This window comes from Branchiostoma floridae, chromosome 16 (assembly GCF_000003815.2).
Source record: "Branchiostoma floridae strain S238N-H82 chromosome 16, Bfl_VNyyK, whole genome shotgun sequence".
NCBI lineage: Eukaryota > Metazoa > Chordata > Leptocardii > Amphioxiformes > Branchiostomatidae > Branchiostoma > Branchiostoma floridae.
Window position 1 is genome coordinate 13,155,308 of NC_049994.1, and position 24,628 is coordinate 13,179,935.

General features: G+C 42.2%; 3 protein-coding genes across 4 annotated transcripts in view; 2 read left to right on the plus strand and 1 right to left on the minus strand.

Annotated features, from left to right (window-relative positions):
- Positions 1-1,356: 1,356 nt before the first annotated feature.
- Positions 1,357-7,826, plus strand: LOC118403250 (protein CDV3 homolog). Its single transcript, XM_035801854.1, has 5 exons — positions 1,357-1,822; positions 2,632-2,708; positions 3,125-3,267; positions 4,149-4,380; positions 5,818-7,826. The coding sequence occupies exons 1-5, from the start codon at positions 1,541-1,543 to the stop codon at positions 5,945-5,947; spliced, it is 864 nt and encodes a 287-aa protein (XP_035657747.1). The 5' UTR covers positions 1,357-1,540; the 3' UTR covers positions 5,948-7,826.
- A 616-nt stretch (positions 7,827-8,442) lies between these two features.
- Positions 8,443-12,096, minus strand: LOC118403370 (gamma-glutamylaminecyclotransferase-like). Of its 2 annotated transcripts, XM_035802072.1 has the most exons (4): positions 11,873-12,096; positions 10,880-10,987; positions 10,296-10,453; positions 8,443-8,561 (listed from the first exon to the last, which is right to left on the minus strand). In XM_035802072.1, exons 1-4 carry the CDS (start codon positions 12,062-12,064, stop codon positions 8,525-8,527), a joined length of 495 nt encoding a protein of 164 aa, XP_035657965.1. In that variant the 5' UTR covers positions 12,065-12,096; the 3' UTR covers positions 8,443-8,524. The 2 variants fall into 2 exon arrangements, with proteins under 2 accessions (XP_035657965.1, XP_035657964.1); XM_035802071.1 differs by lacking the exon at positions 8,443-8,561 and having other exon boundaries at positions 10,021-10,453.
- A 2,033-nt stretch (positions 12,097-14,129) lies between these two features.
- The window catches only part of LOC118403230 (non-homologous end-joining factor 1-like), a 46,262-nt gene continuing 35,763 nt past the window's right edge, over positions 14,130-24,628 (plus strand). Inside the window, exon 1 of the mRNA XM_035801830.1 lies at positions 14,130-14,407. Within this exon, the coding sequence (XP_035657723.1) occupies positions 14,204-14,407 (204 nt within the window). The 5' untranslated portion in view covers positions 14,130-14,203. The remainder of the gene's footprint in view (positions 14,408-24,628) is intronic.

A 24,628-nucleotide genomic window follows, 5' to 3' on the forward strand; every position in this document is an offset into this window, starting at 1 on the left:
CTACTGCCTCCTACCGAATATGTAGGGTAATGCATTTTTCTCTCGAATGTTCACAGTTTTTTTGGCGACGCCTAAAAGACGAGCCTAATATATGTGCAACCTAGGAATTGTAGTATGTCTCAACAGTAATGTCTCCACCGGAAAATCTGTACAGGAAATTTGTTTGTTTGAACCTTTTTTTATTATTATTTTTATTTAGTGGGAAGCTCAAATCGAACAGCAGGCCGTTTGTTTGATTGAACCTTTATTCATTCATGAAAGCTCAAATCGGCCTGCTGGCTGCTTTTCATTGAGGTCATGAGGGAAGAGGCAAGGGTCAGACAAAGTATATAACAGAGATACAGCTACATCGTTTAGAGTCCTTATAACGTTAAGTCCTATACGTCTAACGTTATATACACAATTTACATAGCCAGAAAGTTACTAGTACCACAGGAACTGTTAGCCTCCATAGCAGGCTCTCTGTACCCATGAAGTGGCTGCACAAACTACCCATTGCAAAAAGATGATGTTCGTCCATCGGACATCAGCAAAAAGTGTATTACTATTACGAGCCATAAAAGGCACACAGAGCCTACAGAGAGGCGAATGAACTGTATTTGTAGAGATTGGGTCATGCAGGCTCCATGGAGGCATTCGTCCAGAGGGTAGTTGGTCAGATAGATGTCAGACAGATGTAGTACTAGTAAGTCCGGTCGTACATAGGGTTTGTTTTGAAAAAGAAAAACTTTTTAATTCCTGAATCAAGCAAATCGTAATCATCATGATTTGCCATCATTATCATCCTTATCATTATCATCTTCTTCTTCAATATTGCTTTGCCTGTTAAAGGCAGATTATTAGCTGCTGTGCATCATTAAGAGTGCAGACAAAGGGAAGGAATGAAGAAAGATGGGGTCAGGTGAAATTTATTGTTGTCGGATAGACATGTTAATGAGCTTCGCAGTGTGCCACTTGTCCTTTGTACATACAAGTACGTAAATTAAGATGTACGATGGGTGGAACGTACGCTGCAAAGTTCAGTTCTGAAATGACAGAGGCTCAGCTTCATTCCACTCTTTGATGGTACGACGGAATGTAATAGTTTTACTTTTCCATGTGATTCTGTTTTCGGACATGTGAAATGAATGAAGGTTAACATGTTACCTGAACCTGGATTTTCAAGCAAAATTCCAAATTGTGTGCATTCTTTTTTTTTTACCTCCAAATCTACATTTTTCATGTTGCACTGCCGTTGCAGTTTGGCATTTTTTACCGTGTATATTTTTGGCATGAAACAAGGAGGTTTATAACAAAGTCTTTCCTAGGTTGAAATAAAGTTTGCCCCACGGAACTGCCCCATGGAGCTCCCATGGAGCGTTGCCAAAATACCATGTCGTAACATCGCGAGAAAAATCGAGAAACCCCGAGAGCAGAGGCTTGCACATGCGCTACAGCTGGAGTCCGGCATGCGAAGGGTCGAGCCAGAAGAACTGGACAAAAATCTTACAATATTTCCGCAAGTTTCGTCGCCTTTCCTGCATCTAAGGACCTGAAAACAATGGAAGAAGGTAAAGAGGACGTCGTGTCAGCGGTAGAAGAAGGGACAGAAGAAGAAGAAAGGAAGGTAGACCCCGTAGAAGATGCCAAAAGTTTGGATGATTTTTTCGCCAAAAAAGACAAATCGAAAGGCAAAGGGAAGAAGAAGAAAGGGAAAATCAGCACAGACGTTCTTGCAAAGGAGCTAGAAGGACCCGGCAAGAAAAAGGCAGCAAAGAAGAAGAAAGAGAAGGGAGAGAAGACGGATAAGGGACCCAGTAAGGAAGGATCACCGACAGAAGAGGTAACGTATTAATATATTCTAAAGTGTGGGAGGGGGGCACAGTATTTTTACGTGCGTTATGATTTGTCACGTGTACGAAGATCTATGGTTGCTCAGCGAACTACGCCATAGTTTGACATAAAGGAGCTGAAATAAGGTAACTGTCATGTATGAGAAAGAAAAAAAAGAGCTGTATTTACAGCAGCTGAAATCACAGCTAGTAAAAGTATTTGATAAATCTTAATTGCACATTACATAATATACCGGTACTGATTTTTGACAGCTTGCCAACTACTGTAGTTGCTGTTTTCAAAACGTTGGAGATGGTAACATATCATGACCTTCCAGTCTTACGTTTAAGTTTTTTTAACCGTTACTCTGATATGTTTAACAGATTTTAGGAAGGTAAGCTATTGAGAAAGAATTATCCATATGGCACAAAGCATCATAAATTTTGTATGGCAGCAAAGTCGGTCGAACAAGTGCCCAAAAGGTGCTAGGGCTCACCGTTCAGTGACCACCAAGTGCAGTAAGCTCTTTCACAATTTTATTAGTTCACTACTTATGTCCAAGCAACAGGAATCCTGGGTAATATGTCAAAGGTGAAGGCCCATCATAAGTAAATAGTCTCCTCTCACCCATTGTAAAATTTCCATGACAATGTCCGTAACGCAATGGCACTTGCAAAATGGTGGAATTTTTACATTCATGTGGCCTCCACCTTTGACATATTGCCCAGAATTCCTGTCACCCACACATGCGTAGTCAACTCTGTGGAAGAGCTTATTGACAAATCATCTCTTGGTTGATTGAACTCCTTATTCCCTCAGGATGCGGACTGGATACAAATAGAAGAGCCTGAGGAGAAAGACTACAGCGGACTCAGGATAGCATCCCTGAACATCAGGTACTGATAATGGGAAATCTTGGGAGACATTTATTCAATCTTAACTCAAGTCATTTAAGATGGCCATGTACAGCTGGCCATGTAACAGTCTGGGTACACAAATAACTAAGTTGATTCCAGTGTCAGATGAATTACAGCAAAATAGCATTTTTTGGGTACCACTTTATTCTTATCTTAGAATAAAGTGGCCTTTCTCCTGCCAAGATATAATTGTAGGCTTTAACTTTTTTAAGGATTCAGCATCCATTTGTTAAGCCCTGTACAGACATATCACAGTGCTAAAGCATTTTGTTTGTATGCTATATAAAATAGATTGAGGAAGTTGCTGCAGGTCTAAACTGCTGTCTTCAGCAAGCTGCTTAAAGTATGATATACCACAGAGTGTTTTAACACATTGATTTGTTGTCCATTCCTAGTGAACAGAGGCAGGAAGAGCAGGAGGCAACTCCAGAGGAGGAACAGGAGTATGATGAAGCCGGAGAGCCGCTCCCTCCGAGGGAGTCTGCTCAAGGACCCTGGAGGATGCCAGCAGCAGGGGAGCAACCCAGCACAGTAGCAGGTAGTTATTAGGGTGTCTGGACCATAATTATGCCCTGTTGTCTACCGGAAAGTGATCAAGTAAGAATGAACATAAGATCCATGAATAGTTTCAGCAGGTTGGTACGTCACTGAATAAAGTTTTTTCGAATAATTCTTAGCAACGTTTCGGTGACCGTCTGTCACCTTTTTCAGGGCAATACTGACTGGTTCACATTGTACAGTGACACCTGTCGTCCTGCAGTTCAATGTGAACCAGTCAGAATTGCCCTGAAAAAGGTGACAAACGGTTACTGAAACGTTGTTTGTTTGTTTATTCATTTTGCACAACAAAATGATAATGAATACAGAAAAGAATGTATAAAATAGGTGCAGGGGGAGGGGAAAACCTTAACAGTTTATGCTGTGCCCTTCTCCTCTATACCACACAAGATGTATAGAGTATGATCAATGAAATCATAAATAACAAAGGAAAGAAACTAACACATGTTATAATAATACGTTGGTGAGAATAAAGCAATGGTTGTGTAAAAAGAGTATCTTTATTCAAGAATGAATGGAGCAGTAGTTTGTTGGGCTAGATCATAGTGAAAGTGAACACAATGTATTAGCTTGCAACTGCTAGCTTAAATTTCCAGTTTTTCTTTATTCTTGTTTTACTTGCTTGAAATTGTTACATTGTATTTGTATTTGTTAAGTTTCTAGTTTTTTTATTCTTGTCTCAGAGCCACCACCAGTTAGGGCAGTAGTGTGTTAGGCTAGATCATGTGAAAGTAAACATGATGTATTTGCTTGCACTGTATTTGTCAAGTTTCTAGTTTTTTACCTTTGCCAAGAAGGTTATATTTTCGTTTGTGACATGATGTTGTGTCTCTATAACAATTCATTTTATTCTTGTTCTAGAGCCACCACCAGAGCCAGCCCCTGCACCTGCCCCGGTCGCCGCCGCTGCGGGCGCCGCTCCCAGCAAGTACATCCCTCCCAGCCTGCGTGCCGCCATGGCCGCGCAGGAGTCCCGGGCCACGCCGAGCTGGTCGGGCAGGCAGAGAGGCTCCCGCGCCCCGCCGGAGATCACTAGCGAACAACACTTCCCCTCACTGGCCGCGTCTTTGCAGGATAAACCACCTGGAATGGGGTAGGTGTTGTTGTGTTTGTGTTCTCTTCATACACAAGCTTTTTTTTTTCTCCAGAAAATACCAGGAGGACCACTTGTTTTAGACTCTATGATACCCTATGATAGAATCTAGGTAAAAACCTCCCCAAGGGTAAGATTGCGAATGTGAAAGTATGATGGTGTAGTGACCTGTTTCCCCTCACTGGCCGCATCTTTGCAGGATAAACCACCTGGAATGGGGTGGGTGTTATGTTTGTGTACTTTTCAGACACAAGCTGTTGGTTTTTTTTTTCAGAAAAGTACCAAAAGGACCACCTGTTTTAGACCCAATACCACAGGCATCCTCTACTTACTTGTGATGTAAAATGTATCTCTGTTATATACTTTGTCTGACCCTTGCCTCTTCCACTATGACCTCAATGAAAAGCGGTCAGCACGCCAATTTGAATTTCATAAATAAACAAAGGTTCAAACAAACAAACTTGGGGAACAAATCAAACCTTGCCTACATGTATGTGGGCAGGTAGTTACTTTTGAAGTGTGGCGACTCTCAGTCACTAAAGAATTTTGACACTCTAATAGAATCTAGGTAAAAACCTCCCTAAGGGTAAGAGTGTGAAAGTATGATGGTGTAGTGATCCTGTTTCTTTGTGTAACCTTGCAAAAATGATCCCATGCTCCTGATATGCTCACTCAAAATCAGTGCCATGGTACAATAAGACATTTCCAACACCTTGCCCTGTTTGGTATTGCATACTCTTTCTTATTCTGATATTCAATCACTGTGATGTTTCAATCTATTTTAAAATTACACTTTATCTTTATTTTCTTACCACTGGTTTCAGTAGGTGATAGTGTCTTCACTGTAGATATGTCTTTATTTATGACAAAAAAGTGCTGTGTCTTTCAATACAGCAGTTTGTTTAAGCCTGTTTCATGTAGAATGAATGTTGTGACAAGTTTTCTGTTGCTCTTATTTCTTGCCACCTCCACGTAGAAATTTTTGGTGAGTATAGATGACTTGTGGTAGCATGGCTTCTGTGGAAATTGCAGCAGATTCAAAAGCAGAACATGCACTTTTGACTCCAACAGTTGGTCATGGTGTACCAAAAAGGATATCAAGTAATTGTGAATTACTAGTTTCTTTTCTTTCTCTTTAACAGTTGCAGCTTTTGTCTACAAATTTAAACATCAAACAATGAATAAGAAGTGCCTGGTCCATCTATGGGAAGGCTACATTAGGCATGTGTTATAAAATGAAAACCTGAATGTTTGAGCAACAAAATATGTGCGCATGGCTATTTTTTCTGTCTTTGCGAACTTGAATTTTTCCCTTGTCTTAAACGTGAATATGAGATCTACTGGTTTGATGAAGGGATAGAAAATATCTGAAAAGCTTCCCAAGCTACAAACCGAAGTTGAGTGTATGATTTTGTCAATATTTATAATGTTTTACAGACAAAGGAGAGCAGCGGAAGAAAACCGACAGTTCTCTACGGTGACGCGAGGAGCGCGGGGGGTGGGCGGTCCGGAGAAGAACGCACCCCTAGAGACACAGAACCCCTACGCCGCCCTCAGTAGACGATAATACAACAGCAATAAATTTAGATAGTTCGTAGGGCTCAAAACTAACCATGCTCCGGTGGCCTGTGGGCTGGAACAACTGACGTTCTGCTGGTCTATCCTCGTAGTTTGGTCACTATGTGGCTGCAGTAAAATCAAAACTAGAAGGGAGTTTGCCAGTTGTCTTGTCCAGTATTGGGTTGGGTTTGGCTGAACCTGGTTGGGGTTTTGGTCCCTCAAAACTGAACTCAACCTGTCTTCATGAACAAACGGCCATATTCTGTGGTTCTTATGAACACTAACAGCCAAAATATAAACTGTCGTGAGCAAAATGTCCATGTACCATAGTCAAAATATTACTGAATGGGGAGAACTGTAATACATGTGTCAGAAATAGCCATGTATTATTGCGTGCTGCAGCCATTTTATGTCATATTATTTGTAACCAGCTAGTTTATCTACAACTTTATTTTCCACAGAATTGAATACAATAGCATTCATGTTTTCTTTTTACATAGTGGACATACTGGAAGGCCATTTTACAGATACCTTTCTGCAAGGAGCTAAAGATAAAATTTTAACCTCCTTGCTTTATATTAGGAAGAATGGAGAATTATGGGGGGGAGGGGAAGCAAGTCATTGCCACTGCAACATAGACACAGTACGCCTCCTACACATTCGTGTGTTCATGGCAATGTGTCGCTAACCCCCCGCATTATACATAATTCTGTTGTCGATGAAATGTCCTGATTTGAATATCTGTTAGATATTAAGTCAGGGAAGGGGATCCCATGTAGTTGGTTGTTTGACATATGTCATGAATCATGTACTGTTACGGTATCATCTAGTGAATCAATTGTAATTGACAGTTGTTGGTTGACACCTTTCGAGAGACTGTGTGCAACTCATTTGGATAAACATGCCCAAGTGCTTAATGAAAATAAGAGATAATCTCCTGGCATATTTACCATTGGCATAAGATAGTTGGCTAAGGAGTACAGCTGGCCAAAGGGAGTCATCAGCCTCCGGTAGCCAAATACACTCCTAGGCCGTCTTCACTCCTCTGGCAGCTTTTGATACTATCTTATGCTACCGTAGGATCCGCTTGCGGAGATTAAATGAGAGACAAAAGATGTCCTAGCCAAGCTAACGCAACTGTGCTCTTTTCACAGAGGCCTTACACAGATATAGCCATTCTTTGTCACAGTAATGTTAAGCCACAGATTAACCCTCACATAGCTAAGGCCATCTGGGCATGCTGTTAGTTTTGAGACTAGAATGCAGTCCCCACCGGTCCTTTCTGTAGGCTGAAAAAATAGCAGAAATTAGCCAAAGGAGAATGATTTTGCAGGAAAGTTGGCCAGCTAGGCAAAAAGAGCCACCTCTAGCTTAGGTGCATTCCGAATTACTACTATGGGAGTGAGTATAGGAGCCCCATTAGTGAATCGGATGGCCCCTAGGCTCTGGCAAAACATTATCCAAATTTTGCCAATTTCTGCCTTTACTTTCAGAAAAGCCTGGTGGTGACTATTAAAGTAGAACCCGCTTCTCAGTCTTTCCCCTAGTCCAAGCAGTACATCCGTTTCTTATTATAGACTAAGAATTGTCTCAAGAACACATGAATTGCTACTTCAAATTGCCACAAAATTTGCTACTTTAGAAGCTGGCAAAATGCTTGTTAGACTATATATATGTTAAAATACCATGTGATGGAAAGGGTTGCCTTGGATGGAATTGCAATCACAGCTGCCAAATGCTTGGGGAAATGCTGGGAAGAGTCTTGTTCTGTACACCAGTTCTGATCAGAAAATTAAACAAATATTTGTCATAACTTCAGCCTTATGCTGGGTAGTTTTTGTCACTGTTCCCAATTTTCAGAAAATTAAACCTTACAGCCCACCTTATTTGATGTTGTCATACTTGAAGAGGTCTAGAGAATTAGTTAGCCTGACTAAAATCATGTTCCTAGCAGCCAACTTACACTAAGTTACAGTTAATTCAAGCCAGTGAGAGATTGTGTAAACAGAGGCTAGAGGAATAGTGTTATTCACAATCAGCAAATACTTTTCAAGCTGAGGTTTGGCTCTGGGTGTTTTTGACAAGTCTGATAGGCATTTTAGTTAGGCATTTTATTCTGTACCATTTTCTTCATGTCCACAGTGACAAATTAGAAAGCCTGACAAAACACATGTCAAAACAGCTGGAGCTAGACCTCTGCCTGGAGAGTAGTTGGTAAATACAAACTACAATGACATGAAATGATATGAAATACTCATACAGTATCCTAGAAGTGCATATATTTTAAATAAAAGTTTTAAACACACTAAGCATACACTTAACTTTGACAGTCACTGGTAGAATTTCCAATTTATGCACAAATTCAATTCAAGACTGAATGTTTGATACATTTCTAAAGTGAGAATTCTTTCAATATGATTGTTAAAAATATGCTACTCAAATGATTTGGTCTTGTGTACAAATGTATCATTAACATAACATTCATAAAAGGAAAAACAGAAAACAGTTTTCATTGACTTGATATTGGATAATCAGGGGCATGGCACTATTTTCTTACAAATAGTCTCTGTTATCCTCTTGATCATCAAGGGTCCAAATCTTTGGCATCTGTGAGGTCATCACTGTAGGTTAGAAGGAAAACTAATTAGCAAAAGACTATTGCATACAACATAGCTGAGAAGCTTCTAATAGAGCTAGTTTGCACTAAATTTGGCATACATTAGCCATGCAATCATACATGCACTTTGTTTCTTCCAGTAAGGCCACGTTGATTTGATTATATGGATGACATCCGCGCTCGCACCAATTTTCGGCCATTTCCAAAAAAAAAAAAAGTTTTTGACCACACAATAAATTGTGCAAAGCAGCTGTAAAATGAGCACAAATATTCCGTAGATTGAAAAAAAAAGTATCAGAAAACAGATAACTAATGCCATAGAATGCCAAAATGAATCTAAAGTCAAAGAATAAGATGTGAAAGGACAGAAAGAAAAAAAATCTATTGTTGGTTCGGGGAGGTACCAGTACAGAAAAAAGTTCAGGTCCAGAGGATCATTTCCAGGTCCGGACATGAACCTGGACCTCATTGTCTGTGGAAACTTGAGAACTGGTAATACTCAAAACAATGGTAATTGGTCAATTTTGCTACAAAGGAATCTGTTTGGTGGATTATTGGACTCCCACTGCATTCTAAAATCCCATCTCCATGTAATAAAGGCTAACTGTCTCTGTACCTTTGACTGTAGAAACTTGGTGCAATTGACTATAAACTCTACTTGACTTCGCTCTTGTTGTCTTCTTGGCCCCCCAGTTAGACCCCAAATGGCTGCGGACATAGTGTGTCCATTTTGTAATTGGCGAAACCTGTTTCTCTGGGGGTTTTTTTCAGGTCTGTTTTTTTCGGATTGGTCCAAGACGCAAAAATTGTTTTGCACCCGTATGACGTACTGGTCCCTACACCTAACTGTTGGTATACCATACTATGTGTGTTAAGTCCTATGTTCAACCTTCCTGGCCACTTTGATTTCATACTGAAGGCAACTTTTTTTTTTGGCCAAACTTTTTTTTTATTCGCTCGCTCGCATCAGTTTTGGAGTTTCCGGAGGATGTCATCCATATAATCAAATCAACATGGCCTAATGGTACATTAATATGTTTAATGTTAATATGTTTAACCTGTGTACATTTCATTGCATTTTCCTTGTACATGTATTTAAAAACCACAATCATACCAAGACCTTTTCTTTAGGCATTAATACAGTTTGTAAACATCTCTTTCTTTCTGATCTCATAAAAAAGGATGACAACAGAAATATAAACAAACTCATTTATCTATTGATGGTGACCTAATTTCAGGGTACAGGCTTTGAAGAACTGTGCAGTACTAAAATCATTTTAGCAGTCTGGATAAAATTCATTAACAGCATTTTATTCCATCATCATTTCAACTCTGGCATTTTAGGAAAACACTAACAATCCAACTTCTAAAATGTGTATTTGTCATAAACAACTTTTTAAAAGTTATAAAACACTTGCTCCACTTGTATCTAGACTTGCTCCACTTGTATATATAATTCTATAGACATTTCCCAGTTCTACATTTAGAGACTGTTTCTTGGGTCATTATGTCTATAAATCAGATGATATACTAAATGTGCAGCATAGTGCTAAACCCTGATTTAGTAACAAAATATCACTCATTCATCCTCAATCTGTTCCTACGAAAAAATGACAAAAAATGTCATAGCCAGTTTGGACCTGCCCTGAGTTACAACAGTAGTTGGTTTTGTCAGTTATCCCTGTATCTGACTTCCCCTATGACAAAATCTAGGCCCTCCGTCGGGTCTCGGTTGTACCTCTCCATGTAGGCGTCGACACCAGGTATCCCCTGGCTGCTGTAGTTGGAAAGGCAGGGCAGCTGGGCCATGTAAGGTTTGAACTGCTTCAGGAGGTACGCAGAACACTGGTGTGTGACCTTCCCATCACCAAGGTCTTGATCTTCTTCATTGGTCAGCTAACGATGGAATGGAAATAACAAATAAATTTTTTTAAAATGTCTTAATTATAATTTTTACACATACAAAATACAGAATTGAGAGGACTGCACTAGTAGGGCTCCAAGATCTTGTTCTTCTTCATTTGTCAGATATGCAATGGAATGGAAACAAACAGAACAAAAAAAAGTCATAAGAAGACTTTAGAGGCATGCATTATCAAGAAAATGAAGACACTGAATTTTTCTAACCTGAGTACCATCCTCTGTAGTGACTGCTGGCTCAATAAACCTCTCTCTTGCTAACCACTGCAGGTCCAGACTCCATAGTTAGCAATCAAAATGATTGAGCCAGCGGTCACTAATAAAGATGGTACTCGGGCTAAAAATTTGTTAGGTTCGTTGAAAAAAAATGTTGAAACCCCAAATGTAACAAAAGGGAGTTACCTGCTCAACTGGAATTGGTGTATTTTGATAGAGAGTTGGGTGAGACTCAAAGTCATCCAAGAAGTCTGCCATCTTCTGGTCTACATCGTAGATCTCACCTTCCACATGCTAAAAGTGAAACATAGACATGACATTATTCAGGAGAGACACATTAACAATGATAAAGAACCAACCACACTGGTTGACAGTGTAGGGCTCCTCACCACTATATATATATCGGTGTGAGTGTATCTCCAGGTTAACATCTTGAAAAGGTGATAGTCACCTGTTAAGACAATCCTTCCACAAATGTAGTAAGTAGGGCTGGGTACCGGTACAGAAAATTCAGGTCCAGGTCCGGTTCAGGTCCAAAGGATCAGGTCCAGGTCCGGACCTGAACCTGGACCTGATGCAGTATGACTCATACCAATGGCCCATTTCACTACATAGAGATCTGTTTGGTGGAGTATTAGACTTACACAGGCGTTCTAAAATCCTTCAACGCTAACTGCACTTGTATGATTGGCTGTAAAACTTGGTAGAAATTACCATAAACTCTACTTTACTTCACTCTTGTTATTTTCTTCCACCTGCAAGCGCCAAAACGTGTAAATGCCTGATAAAATAATCTGTTAATCTTCTAATCGGTCCAACATCCGGTCCACTTAATTTTTTCAGGTCCGGTTTTTCTGGACCGGTCCAATAAGAAAAACCGGTTTCGTACCGGTACGCTGTACCGATACCCAGCCCTAGTAGTAAGTCTCAATAAACAATACATAAATATTACCATCACTATAAGAAAGGTGCAAAAAAGTAAAGATAAACTTGCACCTGTTGCTATATATAACATTTCTGTATTTTCTCTAGACATAGAAAATGAAGAAACTTCCACGAAAGGAGTCTCAACTCAAGTAATCTACTTTCCACCATGTCTCATTCCTTCTTTTTTTTACATTTTTTACTTCTGACCTTTCAAAAGTGAAGTTTTTATGATACCATAGTGACCATACTAACCTCTCCTTGTCCCCTGAGATCCAGCAGGAAGGGAATGTTGTATTTTGATGCCACGACCAGCGGCAATCGGTCAGCAGTCCGTCCTTTACCGACGAACTTGGCCATGCCATTGTCTGTGTTCACCATGTAGTGATAGTTGGGCTGCCCCCTCTTCAGGGTCCCGTACACAAACACACGGATCAGTGACATCATGGAACAACGGCTTCAGAAAGATAAATGGCTCTGTGCCTGAGGTGTCATCAAAAAGAGCACATAACATATTTTGGGCATAATTCTCTCAAGGAGATAATACAGTAGGCAGAGAAGACCTTATAAACAAGTCCAGTGTATGAATTAAAATCCATTATCATATAGCCAGGGGACGTGGGCCAATCAGAAGGCCCCATTTCATGCTGGTTATGACGCCGTAACAGCCGTGCATTAAATTTTTGATTATCACATATGTGATAAAACTTTTGAAAGTTTAAACCAATCAGGAGGACAGACAAACAGGACGCTGGCCAATCAGAATGAGATATCCTGGAATCGTCCATCTGTCAAGATAGGGGAATAAGTACAGGCATGGCAGGGGGGATGGCTCCCTCTATTAACATCGGTAGTGCGTGTTTCTTTGTTCAAAGAAAACATTTGCTGTCTTAAAACAACATTGAATTACCTATAATATTTAAGACAATAAAATCTATTTCAAGTCATGTCTAATTTAAACTGCAAATGGAAAATAAAATTATTTGCACCCCCGCCCATTCAAGTTCAGACGATAATAACACCACGGTCTGCCATTGAGTAGCGGTCATGGCGCTGGAGGACCAAAATGCTACCTTTCTTCGGAGAAGTCGTGTCTGAGTTCGTAGTGAACAAGATTCTCAAGAGCTGTGAAGCACAGGGATCCCGGAATGCCTCAGGAAAGCCGGCAGAGATTTAGCGCCTGATACGAACGAACTCGACAAACTGGAGAATGGGCGAGTGGAGAAATACGGAGCGTGCAACAGTTTGTAACATAATGAATCGACTTTGTTCTTATTTCAAGCCTTGGAACAGAAATTCATTTCACGTACAAGTTTTATGTTGTTCAAATTCACTGTTCAAATTTATGTACTGAATAAAAGATGTATGTTTTATAAAGGAATTTGTCGCTCCTACTCAACCGGAAACTCTACTCTACTCTACTCTTGAATGGGTCAGTGTGGGTAGGCTATATGATAATAGGGTTAATGACCCACCTGTTCCTCGGTATATATGGTGTCGTAACGCCTGGTCCTTTGCTATAACCACCTCATAAAACCACCTCGTTCGCTTCGCTCACTCGGTGGTTTTATTCGGTGGTTATAGCAAAGGACCAGGCGTTATGACACCATATACACCTCGGGGCGGGTCATTAACCCTTAATTAAACTATGAAATGGATGATTCATTTATGTGTATAAAACATGTTGTCAGTAATTCTCCTTAATATTTGAACTGCAAACTTTGAGAATTGAGCATTAAGTTAACTTTTCATCTTACCTTTTTCTTGGCTTTTTATGAGGTGAGAACTACTGCACACAGACCAAGGTTGTGAGGTTGTGACCAAATTCTCACGGGGCCTATGAAGTGAGTTTGCCCGTGCTGTGTTAGAACTTAGAGTTTTTAAAAGGCATGAAACCTACTGAAAAGCCTCCTTGCTCACGTGTAAACTATGTCACTGCTGAATCAGACTTTGCAATCACGAAATGAATTTGCAGTTTCACAGTTTGATGAGCTAGCACATTCCCTCTTCCGGGTTTCTGAACAGCTGAGAAGGCAATAACACGTAGAGACAATATATCGAAATAAAGTGATAAACAAAGAAAATAGGGGAAATTGACTCAAAGACAGTAATATCTTAAGTTATGATAATATTTGAAAGTTACGAAATCGTAACATAATTCCATTATGGATTCAACAATGACATGAAGGCATGACAGTAACATTTGATATTCAGTTGCGTTTGTAAGCAGCTTTCGATTAGTACACTACTGTATGGGGTGAAAAGTTCAAAATTCTATCTAATGAACTTAATACAGGAACATTTTGAAACAATTGTATGTAATAGAATTTGCAAAATAATAATCAGTAATATTTGTTGATTTACTTTTTGACTTTTTGTTTCTTGATGAACAAATGAACCATATTTTAAAAGTAATGTAGTGAGGGTGACCCCTATACTGTTTAATGAAGTCGTCCATATTCCCCGCGTCTTTCGGCACACACAAAAATTATATTCGGTCCGTACTCTATATTTTATAGATTTGCACGACTTTACAACTGCCTGAAGTTGACCAAACGATAGAACCAGAACTGTAGAATATCCGCAATGTCGTCTGCAAAATCGGAGTGGAAGAAGACTTGGCAGGGAGCTCTGAGCGCGCGATCCTGGCAGAGGTTCGAGTTGGAGGGTCAGAATTTTCTCCTGAAGACACATGTGGACCACAGGGAGGGGTACGAGTTTCTCCTGACCGATCTCACCTCTATGTGGTACGAGAAAATGGACATAGATCAGGTCAAGAAGCGATGCAAGGTAACTTTTCTGTGATGATGAAACGTTTGGGGTTTATTTTTCTTGCATAAATTGATAAAAGCCAGTGCAATGCGTTTACACGGAAGTAAACTCTTCTCCGTTTACACAATTTTTATGTCCTCTAATAGCAATATCAAGTTAAAATGTATTGAATACTAGTATTTTGTCTACCCAGATTGGTAGTACTCTGGAGAAGAAAAACAAACGCTAGGGGGCGCAGTTGCATCGTGGACGCTGAGACTTGCACACCTGGGGGTTATAGGTCAATGCAACATTTCTCTTAGTTCCGTTCAAAATCTCGATTTTTTGCATTGTATGAACCCCATGATATAGACATATCATCACTAAAACTAAAAGTTGAAATGAATAGATATTTGTTAAGGCTTGCATAAAGGTTTGAATATTCTAAGGTAATTTACCAATTCACTTGACATAAGAAAATCATAAAGTGCCACAGACAAAATTGTCAATTGTTACTTCTCACCCTATACTGACAAACTGTATGTTTTATGCAGTGTTGAACTGCGCGAGGAATATAAGCATATTCCTATTAAGGGATAATTTTTGACTGCCCCCCAATGTTGAGGTGGGGCCAATATGTATATAAATAAACCACAAATCAATGATAATTCAATAAAAACAAATATCGATAATAATAAATTGCAAGTTGTTGGCGTACGGTAAGTGTATCAGTGTAACCTCAAAACTTTTAAATAACATATCATAGATAAAAGTAATATTGCAACAGTGCAAACTTAAGAGACATTTAACTTCATGTATTAAAGACCAGCATACCTTAGGTTAAACAATACAGCATTTCAACCTTAAAATGTGTGACTTTGGCATGTTACGAGACACTGTGTATGATAAGATGATCACAAAAAATTAAGATAAAATAGTCTGTATAATTAGTGCATATAATAGTATGATAACATTCTTGTTATCATCCATTAAGTACCAGATATTATGGTTGTATTGGGCCACAAACAGAGTTGTACAGTTTTGGGCAAACTCGTCCAGAATTTCATTTTGAAAATCTGCTCCGAATGTCTCATTTCGCGGTTCGTAGTGCCCAAATTTGGGCATAATTTTTGACTGCCCCTCATCGCATTTGCAGGGGCAAAATCTTTAAAAGGAAAGAATTGTGAAGTCTTTGGAAATTTTGGGATTCTCATGCTGATACTACATGTCTTTAGATGTGTAGTTGTGGACCAGAGCAATATTGTGGGATGGATTCTAGTATAAGCTAATGGCTGAGCATGGCATGTTTTGTAAACTTAATGTATTTTCCTCTTTCATTAAACAAAATTAGTGTTATGTCACTAGTTACTGAGCTACTGACAGATGAAAGTGTTTTTCAAATATCATGCCCTTAATGGTATTCAAGACCAGCATGTGATGCCTCAGGTCAAATGCCAATACAACATTTGTACTTATTTCCTACAAAATTATTGATTTGGACAGTGTATAAGACACGACATTCTATGTAATCAACCTCCAAAAATTAGATGAAAAATATATACAATTCTTGCATAAATTCTTGCTTTTGTTATCATTCTCTGATTTTCATATAAGTAGATTGCACAGCGCCACAAACAGAAGTGTCCACTTTTGCAAACACTTCTATGCAGTGAACGAGATCCCCCACGTAACTTACAACATAAAAGAACCATTTTTGGCTGCCCACATCGATCTGATCAACTACAGAATCACTATGTCTGGACGTGGCAAAGGAGGCAAGGGACTCGGATGAACGTGCGCATGCGTGGCGTCGTGTAGACGCTTCTGCCGCGTGCTGCAGGTCTAGAGCTCTTTTTCAGCCATTTTTGTATGGTTGGAGTGATAGTCTAGGCCGGAGGTTTAGTCAGTCGGTTAGCTGGTTTTTCCAGGATCATTTCGATGGTTTTCGATCTTCTGTAAGTTGATTTTTGGAGGAGTTACGGTGTTTTTCGTGCCACCGACACCCTCCACGTCGAGCGTACGGGTCCCCCCTACGTCCTCGTGCCGCTAGGTGGTAGGTGGACACGTGCAATCTTTGCCGGTAGATATTTCCCTTGCCCGTGAAGGGATACTCTTCCTACTTTGTAGGAAAGGAAAGCAGGTTTGTGCCAACATTCCTACATAGTCTTGTTTCGCTTCGAATCGAATTTGTGGTGTTTTGAGCTGTTTCTGTACCCTCGCCCCCCGGCCATAGTGGGTGAAGGGGTTGGTACAGTCCAAGCACACCGCCTGGTGCCACTGTTTTTCTGGGTCAATCGCTATTTTTAGAATAGGTGGCATTCCGGGGCTCTAAAAGGGGTTTCTGGAGACCCTAGAAGGAACCTTCCATATACTCCACAGAGAAATAGACTGATTTTGGACTAGGCAAAATGAGGAGAGACAACTCAATTTGCGTTACGTATACCGCTCAGAAAGACAAGTTATCTGAGCAGGAGACCTGGGCACTCCTGGACTCTGTGGGGATACCTACATCCAGTCTCCAGACAGTGCAAGCGCTGAACGCTACGTCTTTTGATTTGACCTTCCGTACGCTTCACGATAGAAAGTTGTATGGGGGTAAACTCTCGGCACTACAGTACTTAGATGTCCGTGTGTACGGAAGTGCTGAGACAGTCGTCACAGCAACCCGTATACCGGACGAGTTTGATGACAATCACGTACGGTACTGGCTATCCCGTTATGGACAGGTCCTGGCTTCCCGTATGACCACCTACAGGGACAGACCTACTGTCCGTAATGGGAACAGGCAGTACAAGGTTATACTCAAACCAGGGGCAAACATCCCGTCCTCTTGGAGGTTAGCAGACGGTCGGTTAGCCTTTTTCCGGTACGTCGGACAACAAAGAACATGTCTGAAATGTTACCAGGAAGGGCACGAGGCAGCACAATGTACTGTCATCTTCTGTAACAAATGCCAACTGATTGGGCATACCTCTGCGGAATGCAGCAATCAAGTAGTCTGTAATCAGTGCGGCAAGGAGGGACACACCGCACGTCGGTGCCCTACTTCATATGCCAACAAACTGCTGCCTGACAATAAGTGGACCAGCGGTCCGGCTGCTGAGGCAACCGTGGCCAGTGCTAAGACCCCTGGTCAGAGTGAGCAGTCTCAAGTAAACGAGACTGTCTCCAGTGGTAAGAGTCAGAGTGAGCAAACAAACGAGACTGACTCCAGCGACTCCGGGTCGGAGGAGAGCGGGGAAGATGATTCCGCCGAGGAATTTGCTTCCTCTGACGAACTGACGGAGAAAGAAAGGGAGCTAGAAAGGGAGCTGCTTCTTGAAGCAACCCAACCATCTCCGAGCTCTGCGGAGCGCATTGAACCAAACGGGGAGCAAGAAACAACCCATCCTCGCAACAAGAAACGCAAGAAGCGCAAGGGCAAGGCCAAAAATGGCCGCAAACAGAACAACGAGGTCGAAGAGCCTCAAACACCAGTCAAAAATGTGGTGGCCAAGAAGAAGGCCCCACATACTGGAGACCCGTCATCTGACGCGATGGAAGTCGACCAGCAGACCTCTAAAAGGCCTGCGCCTTCCGACGAAGAAGTCAGCCCAAAAAGAAAGAGTGAGCCGTCGACAGTAACGAAGGGCCCTCATAGTCCCGGTTACGACCTTCCCTTATCAGGAGAGCTAGCCATCGACGAGTTCACGTCATCTGGAGAATCTCTATAATGATGCCCCAAAATATGCATAGGCTCAATGCCTTCCTTATGTTAACGATGGTGGTTATAGCAACCTTAAACGTTTGTGGGATGCGCAATCCCAACAAACGCAAACAGGTATACGACTTTTGCAGACAACACAAATTTGATATTGTTTGCCTGCAAGAGAGTCACATTACACATGTGGATGAAACTACTAAGTGGGAAAAGGAATGGGGAGGGCAGGCCCTATGGAGCCTTGGTACGCCCAACTCTAGAGGTGTAGGCATCCTGCTTTCCCCATCCCTTGACTTGAAAATAACTAAGAAATTCTGCGATGATGAGGGTCGCGTAGTTTCCGCAGTCCTGGCTGACGGCACGCGCTCTCTTCGAGTGTGCAACGTATACGCACCGAATGATGCAGCTGAACGATCCACATTTTTCCGTGGTCTAGGCAATTTCTTATCCAACTCTGAGTCCACGGTCCTTTGTGGGGATTTCAACTGCATTGAGTCTCCCAGCCTAGATAAAAGAGGGGGGAATCCAAGTCGTAGTTCTGGAGGTTCGAAAATTCTAAAGAACCTCTGTGCTAGTCACAACCTACACGACTCGTGGAGGCAGCTGAATCCGGATGGGCGCGTATATACGTGGCGTCAACCTGATAACGCTGTAGCATGCCGACTGGATAGACTTTACTCATCCAACAATCTGCCCGTCTCTGGCCATTTTTTCCGGCCTGCATACTTCACAGACCACGATTGTGTGGGAATCGATGTGCTTCCAACAGCTAAAAAGAAGTCTTCCATGTGGAAGTGCAATGTTTCCATCCTAAAGAACAAAGAAGTCCAGTCGGACTTCACTGCGTCCTACAAGGACTGGCAGACTTTGAAGTTGGGTTACCCTTCCCTGAGATCTTGGTGGGATGACGTCAAAGACCGAACCCGCTCCTTGTTTATTAAGCACTCATGTAAGATAGCCAAAGACAAAAGAGAAGCTCGTTACCAACTGAACAACACTTTAGGGGATCTGACCAACCAGCTTAATGCTGGTGCGGTCTCACCTGATGTCCTGAGACAATATAAGGCCACGAAAGACGCACTGTCAGAGTTGGCAACCTCTGAAGCTCAGGGCGCCATCGTCAGATCCCGAATCAAACAATTTGAGGAGGGGGAAAAGTGCACGTCCTTCTTTCTAAAGCAGGCCGCTTCCAACGGCAAGAAGAAAAGGATCTGTGCCATACGAGACTCAATGGGACAAGTTGTCCATGAGGATGACGAAATCGCAAATGTTTTCTACGAATTCTACGCAGAGCTGTTTGCTGAGGAACCAGTGGACCCGGTTGCCTCTGACCAGCTTTGTGACAACCTTGAAAACACATTGACCCCAGAGGAGGCCCAAGCATTGGAGGCCCCTCTCTCAACCGACGAAATGTTAAACTCAGTCCGCAGCATGCAAAATAATAAATGCCCGGGCAGTGATGGTCTACCCAAAGAGTTCTACACGACCTTCTGGCATCTGATTGCCGACGACCTCCTGAAGGTGTTTCAAGAAGCTCTTGATGCTGGAGAACTTTCCTCCAGCCAGAAGTTTGGGGTTTTGACACTGTTGCCAAAGAAGGGAGACGAATTGGACCCCAAGAACAGGAGACCAATCTCCCTCCTAAACACCGACTACAAAATTTTGACTAAAGTTCTTAATAACCGCCTTCAGTCTGTAATAGCGTCGGTGTTGCACCCGGACCAAACCTGTGGTGTACCAGGAAGGTCGATCCAGTGCAACCTCCGACTCACACGAGACATAGTTGTTTACGCAAATAACAATAACATCGAATGTGCTATTGTCTCCCTTGATCAAGCAAAAGCCTTTGACCGTGTCAACATCTCCTTTCTACAACAGACTCTCGCACGAATGGGATTTGGACCTTCCTTTCGGAAGTGGGTTTCAATACTTTACAACGACATCTCCAGTTCCGTTTTGGTGAATGGCTCCCTGTCGTCTCCCTTCGCCCTAACAAGGGGAGTGCGGCAGGGATGCCCACTTTCGCCACTGTTGTATGCAATCTCTCTTGAGCCGTTTGCGGCGACAGTCCGCAAAGACTCTGAGGTGCATGGAGTAAAACTCCCAGGCGGCTACGAAGCCAAAATGTCTCTGTATGCAGATGATAACTCTGCCTTCCTGACATCAGACGACTCTATCGTCAGGCTGTTTGACCTTGTCGGGCTGTACAACAGAGGCTCAGGCTCAATGTTGAACCTAGACAAGTGTGAGGGGTTATGGCTGGGGAAATGGAGAAACAGACCAGACACCCCTGTACAAATAAAATGGACATCTGGGTCCATCCGTCTGCTTGGTGGGGTCTTTGGCAACATTGACATGCCCCTAACCAACTGGAAGGATGGTAAACGCAAATTTGTTGAAACCTTACAAGGATGGGGAGCCAGATCCCTCTCCTTTACAGGCAAAGTGACAGTGGCAAACTCTCTAGCCACAGCCAAACTGTGGTACCTGGCGTCGGTGTTCACCCCTCCTGATTCGGTCATGAAGGAAATCAATACCGCACTGTTCGCCTTTTTCTGGGACAAAAAGCGTGAGATGATCAGCCGAAATACCATCTACCTTCCTCCTGAGAAGGGCGGCTGGGGCCTAATCGACATAGCAAAGAAGGCAAAATGTCTGTACAGTCGGCCTTTCTCGGACATCATGTCCCAGGAAGACTTACCTTGGGTGCAGCTCGCCAGGTACTGGCTCGGTATTTTCATTAGACGTTTCGACCCGTCAACATGGTCCAATAACATGCCCCACTCCCCGAATGCCCCTCCCCACTACAAAGCTCTACAGTCCCTGGTATCTGAACTCGTAGAGGCATCCCCCTCTAAAAAGTGGGACCCCGGTTGCACTACGCGGTCTCTATACGACAGCCTTCTAAAGAAGGATGCTCACGTTCCAAGCGTCTGTCTTAACAAGCGTTCTGTTCCCTGGCCATTAACCTTCCAATCTGTTCAACACCCACTCCTGGAGAACAGACTGAAGGACACTGCATGGCTGGTTGCACACCACGCCCTCAAAACGAATGCTCTGCTCTGCTCGAACTGGGGTTACATTCGCTCGGGAACTTGTCCAAGGCAGAATTGTAAAGGCCACGAAACTGTAGAGCACGCCATGTGGTACTGCAGCGAAGTGCTGCTAACATGGACTTGGGTGGAGGGTTTTCTCAGGAGGTGGGTCATGTCAGACTTCCGAATAAATAAACAGATGGTTATCTATGGCATCCTGCCACCCTCATGGAAAAAATGCAAGATAGATGCTATCACCTACACCCTGGCCGTCGCGAGGAAACGCATATGGTCCTCACGTTGTGAAGCACTCTTTGACAAGACCTTTTCGACTCATGTCGAGATGGTCCCATACATCAAGGAGTGCCTCCGCTCAAGAATAAAGCTTGACTTTGTACGTCTGAACGAAACAACGTTTATGTCTCTGTGGTGCTCAGTGCAGTGGGCGAGGGTCGACGGGGGAAAACTGCGACTACGCTTTTAATCCCCTGCTTCCCCCCTGTAGTCGTATCAGTCTGGTATGAACTGTCTGTCTTGTACGTTTCGTATGTCTTTTTTATTTGGATGTGTCAAGTTGGCAGGAGTGGGTTGGTGGGAGCTCGGCGGACAAGTAACCTGTTGTGGGTAGCTTGACACATCCCTTTTTCTTTCCTTCTTCTCTTGTATGTTCTTTGAAATGATGTAAAAAAAAAAAAAAAAAAAATGAAAACAGTGAAAAAACGTCTTGTCTCTCTTGTCTAGTTTTCTTTCTTTTTTGATTTTGTTATACCCCCATTAAAAACGGGCCCAGCTTGTTCAGTAGCTGGGTTTGGCCAAGGTATAGCTCAGAACACATCTCCTCATAGGAAGCAGCTCTGTCAGCTTTTTGCCATGGCAGAGTTGTGCCCGAAATGTGGAAAACACCCAATATACCAAAATGAAAATTCCAGCAAAAACCAACACTGTACCCTATACACCTAGAGTTAGACAGCTCAAGAAAACCTGGATATAATTCTGGAAATGGTCAAATGTGTTTGTGCCTTTCCTCAGTCAGATGCTTCAGACACTTTTCCTATGTCTTTCATCGGTGACACTGGAAGGATCTTGTTGATCATATCCAAGTAGAGTAACTGCTTTTTGGCGCAAAACTGTCCTCTCTTAATGAAGCTCTGTTATCACCTCAGCAGCACTGTACCTAAGTGATTTGACGGTGCACTCAACAAATTTCATTGATAATAAACAAACCTTTTTACCCTTTGTGTGCTTTATTGCCCTATTAGTCATAATTGTATGTTTTGCATGATATTCCCATTTTAAAGTTAAGGTTAAGACAAAAATTCAATTTTGAACATAGAGATGCTGCCAAGGTACCAGACTCTAATCTTCACACCTTTTGGAGATATGTCCTGCTGTATGTCCTGCTGTGCATCAATGTACCGAAAACATGCTACAAGTGTAACAAACTACATCAATTACAGTATAAACTATAACTATAGGATATGGGATGCCAGGCTGTAAAAAGTTGCAGACAGTCTCACATGTAAATTACTTCTTGGACAGACAAGTTGTTTTGCTTAAGTGTGGTCCTAAGTGATAACTTGTTCTCCAACTGTGCAATGTACTGAAAGTGTTACAAACTACATCAATTACGGTATAACCATGACTGTAGGATATATGGGATGCCTTGGCCAGGCCATTCCAACTGTCCAGGCTGTAAAAAGTTACAGTCAACCTCAAACGTTCGGACAGACAAGTCGTTTGGCTTAAGTGTGGTCCTTAGCTACAACGTGTTCTCTTACTGACTGTGCAATGTACCGAAAACATTCTACAAGTGTTACAAACTACATCAATTACGGTATAACCATGACTGTAGGATATGGGATACCTTGGCCAGGCCATTCCAACTGTAAAAAGTTACAGTCTCAAACGTTTCAGACTCGGACAGACAAGTCGTTTGGCCTAAGTACCAGGTCCTTATTGACGACTTAGCCCATCTGGGTGCTTCTCTATCCGTACCATTATGCTGTACTAAGAGGGCCCCCAAGGGGGGGTACCGACAACGCTCTACGCTAAATTCAGGAGGGCCGGCTACGTAATACGCTAAATTATGGACACTTTATTACGCTCTACGCTAAATTACGAAATTTCATATGTGTTATGCAAATTTTTATTGTCTTTTGGCTGAACTCCGCCGACGGCAGAACATGTGAAGATGAGATCTAAACAAAACTAATAATTCCATTAATAAGATTAAAGCTTAACTTCTAAAGACGTCTTGATGGCCAAAGGCGGCGACAGCAAATTTCTCATGTGACGTAATTTTTAGCACCGAAAGCGGAGGCGCGACAATCCTAGGCCGTCCGGGGGCATGCTCCCCCGGGAATATTGTGAAATCCTGACCCTCTGAAACGCCATTTTATGTATTTTGAAGGGCAAATTTTGCTCACAGACTAAGCTAAGTTAAATAGCATCCAATTAGAAATTCACATGGTTTTAGCTTTAAGCTGGGCAACGCCCCCAAACATCATTTTCAGATTTCGAGTGCCGAAATCACGAACAGTCGAACTGTCGCAAGGTAGGTACGGGAAAATTTGGAAATTTTTACCCTCTGAAACACCATTTCCTGCATTTTGAGGGGCAAATTTTGCTGGCAGGCATATGCTCAATGTAATGACATTTCTGTCAGAGAAACGTCTTTGAGGGCGACGAGCGCCGGAGAGTCGTGAGCGCCGGAGGTCCAAGCCGTCGCAAGCCTTGGCAAGGGCCGTCCGGCGCCCGGAGAAAAATTGAAATCTCAACCCTCTGAAATGCCATTTCCTGCATTTAAGGGGCAAATTTTGCTTGTTAACTAAGCTAAGGTCGGTACTATGAAGCGTTTCGGTTGGGGGACGACGCTCCGCAAACATATTTTCACCATGTCCAGTGCCGAAGTGTTGAGCCATAGCAAGGAATGTCCGGCGAATTTTTGAAATCTGGACCCTTAGAAATGCAATTTTCGCGGGTAAAATTTGCCGGTAGACTAGTTAAGTTTAATGAAACTTTGATTACGCTTGACGAAAAATTAATATGAATTACGTTTTACGGTAAAATCTGGTTAGCTTCTACGTAATACGTTAAATTAAAGGGGCCAATATCGCTCGACGCAAAATGCACCGATTACGCTCTACGTTGAATTCGAACGGTCCCGCTACGGAGTACGTAGAATTAAAACCGCCGATTACGCTCTACGGAAAAGGGCTTTGGGGCCCCCTACTAAGTACAGTCTGTCTGACAAGATAGCATCTTTCCTTCTGAAGAAAGATTGCTATGGTACTCTGCGTCTTATCTCGTTACCAAGCTTGGCAAGGAATGTAAATCCGGACCTCGTAAGGCCAAGATGTAGTTCCAAGACGTTAGTTGGGTACAAATTCTAGATCAGAGCTGTACTGTTGAAAATTTATCATGACAGCAGGATTATGTTGTCACTCCTGGAAACAGCGCCCCCTTTTGATCCAGATGAGTATGACAGCAAGGCAGCAGTAGCTTTATGTATAGCAGACCTGTTCT

Coding starts and splice junctions, on each gene's coding strand:
- LOC118403250 (XM_035801854.1), top strand. CDS start 1,541: ATGGAAGAAGGTAAAGAGGACGTCGTGTCAGCGGTAGAAGAAGGGACA. Junction 2,709..3,124: donor ATAGCATCCCTGAACATCAG/GTACTGATAATG, acceptor GTCCATTCCTAG/TGAACAGAGGCAGGAAGAGC. Junction 4,381..5,817: donor GATAAACCACCTGGAATGGG/GTAGGTGTTGTT, acceptor AATGTTTTACAG/ACAAAGGAGAGCAGCGGAAG.
- LOC118403370 (XM_035802071.1), bottom strand. CDS start 12,064: ATGATGTCACTGATCCGTGTGTTTGTGTACGGGACCCTGAAGAGGGGG. Junction 10,988..11,872: donor ATCTCAGGGGACAAGGAGAG/GTTAGTATGGTC, acceptor TTTCACTTTTAG/CATGTGGAAGGTGAGATCTA. Junction 10,454..10,879: donor CACCAATTCCAGTTGAGCAG/GTAACTCCCTTT, acceptor TTCCATCGTTAG/CTGACCAATGAAGAAGATCA.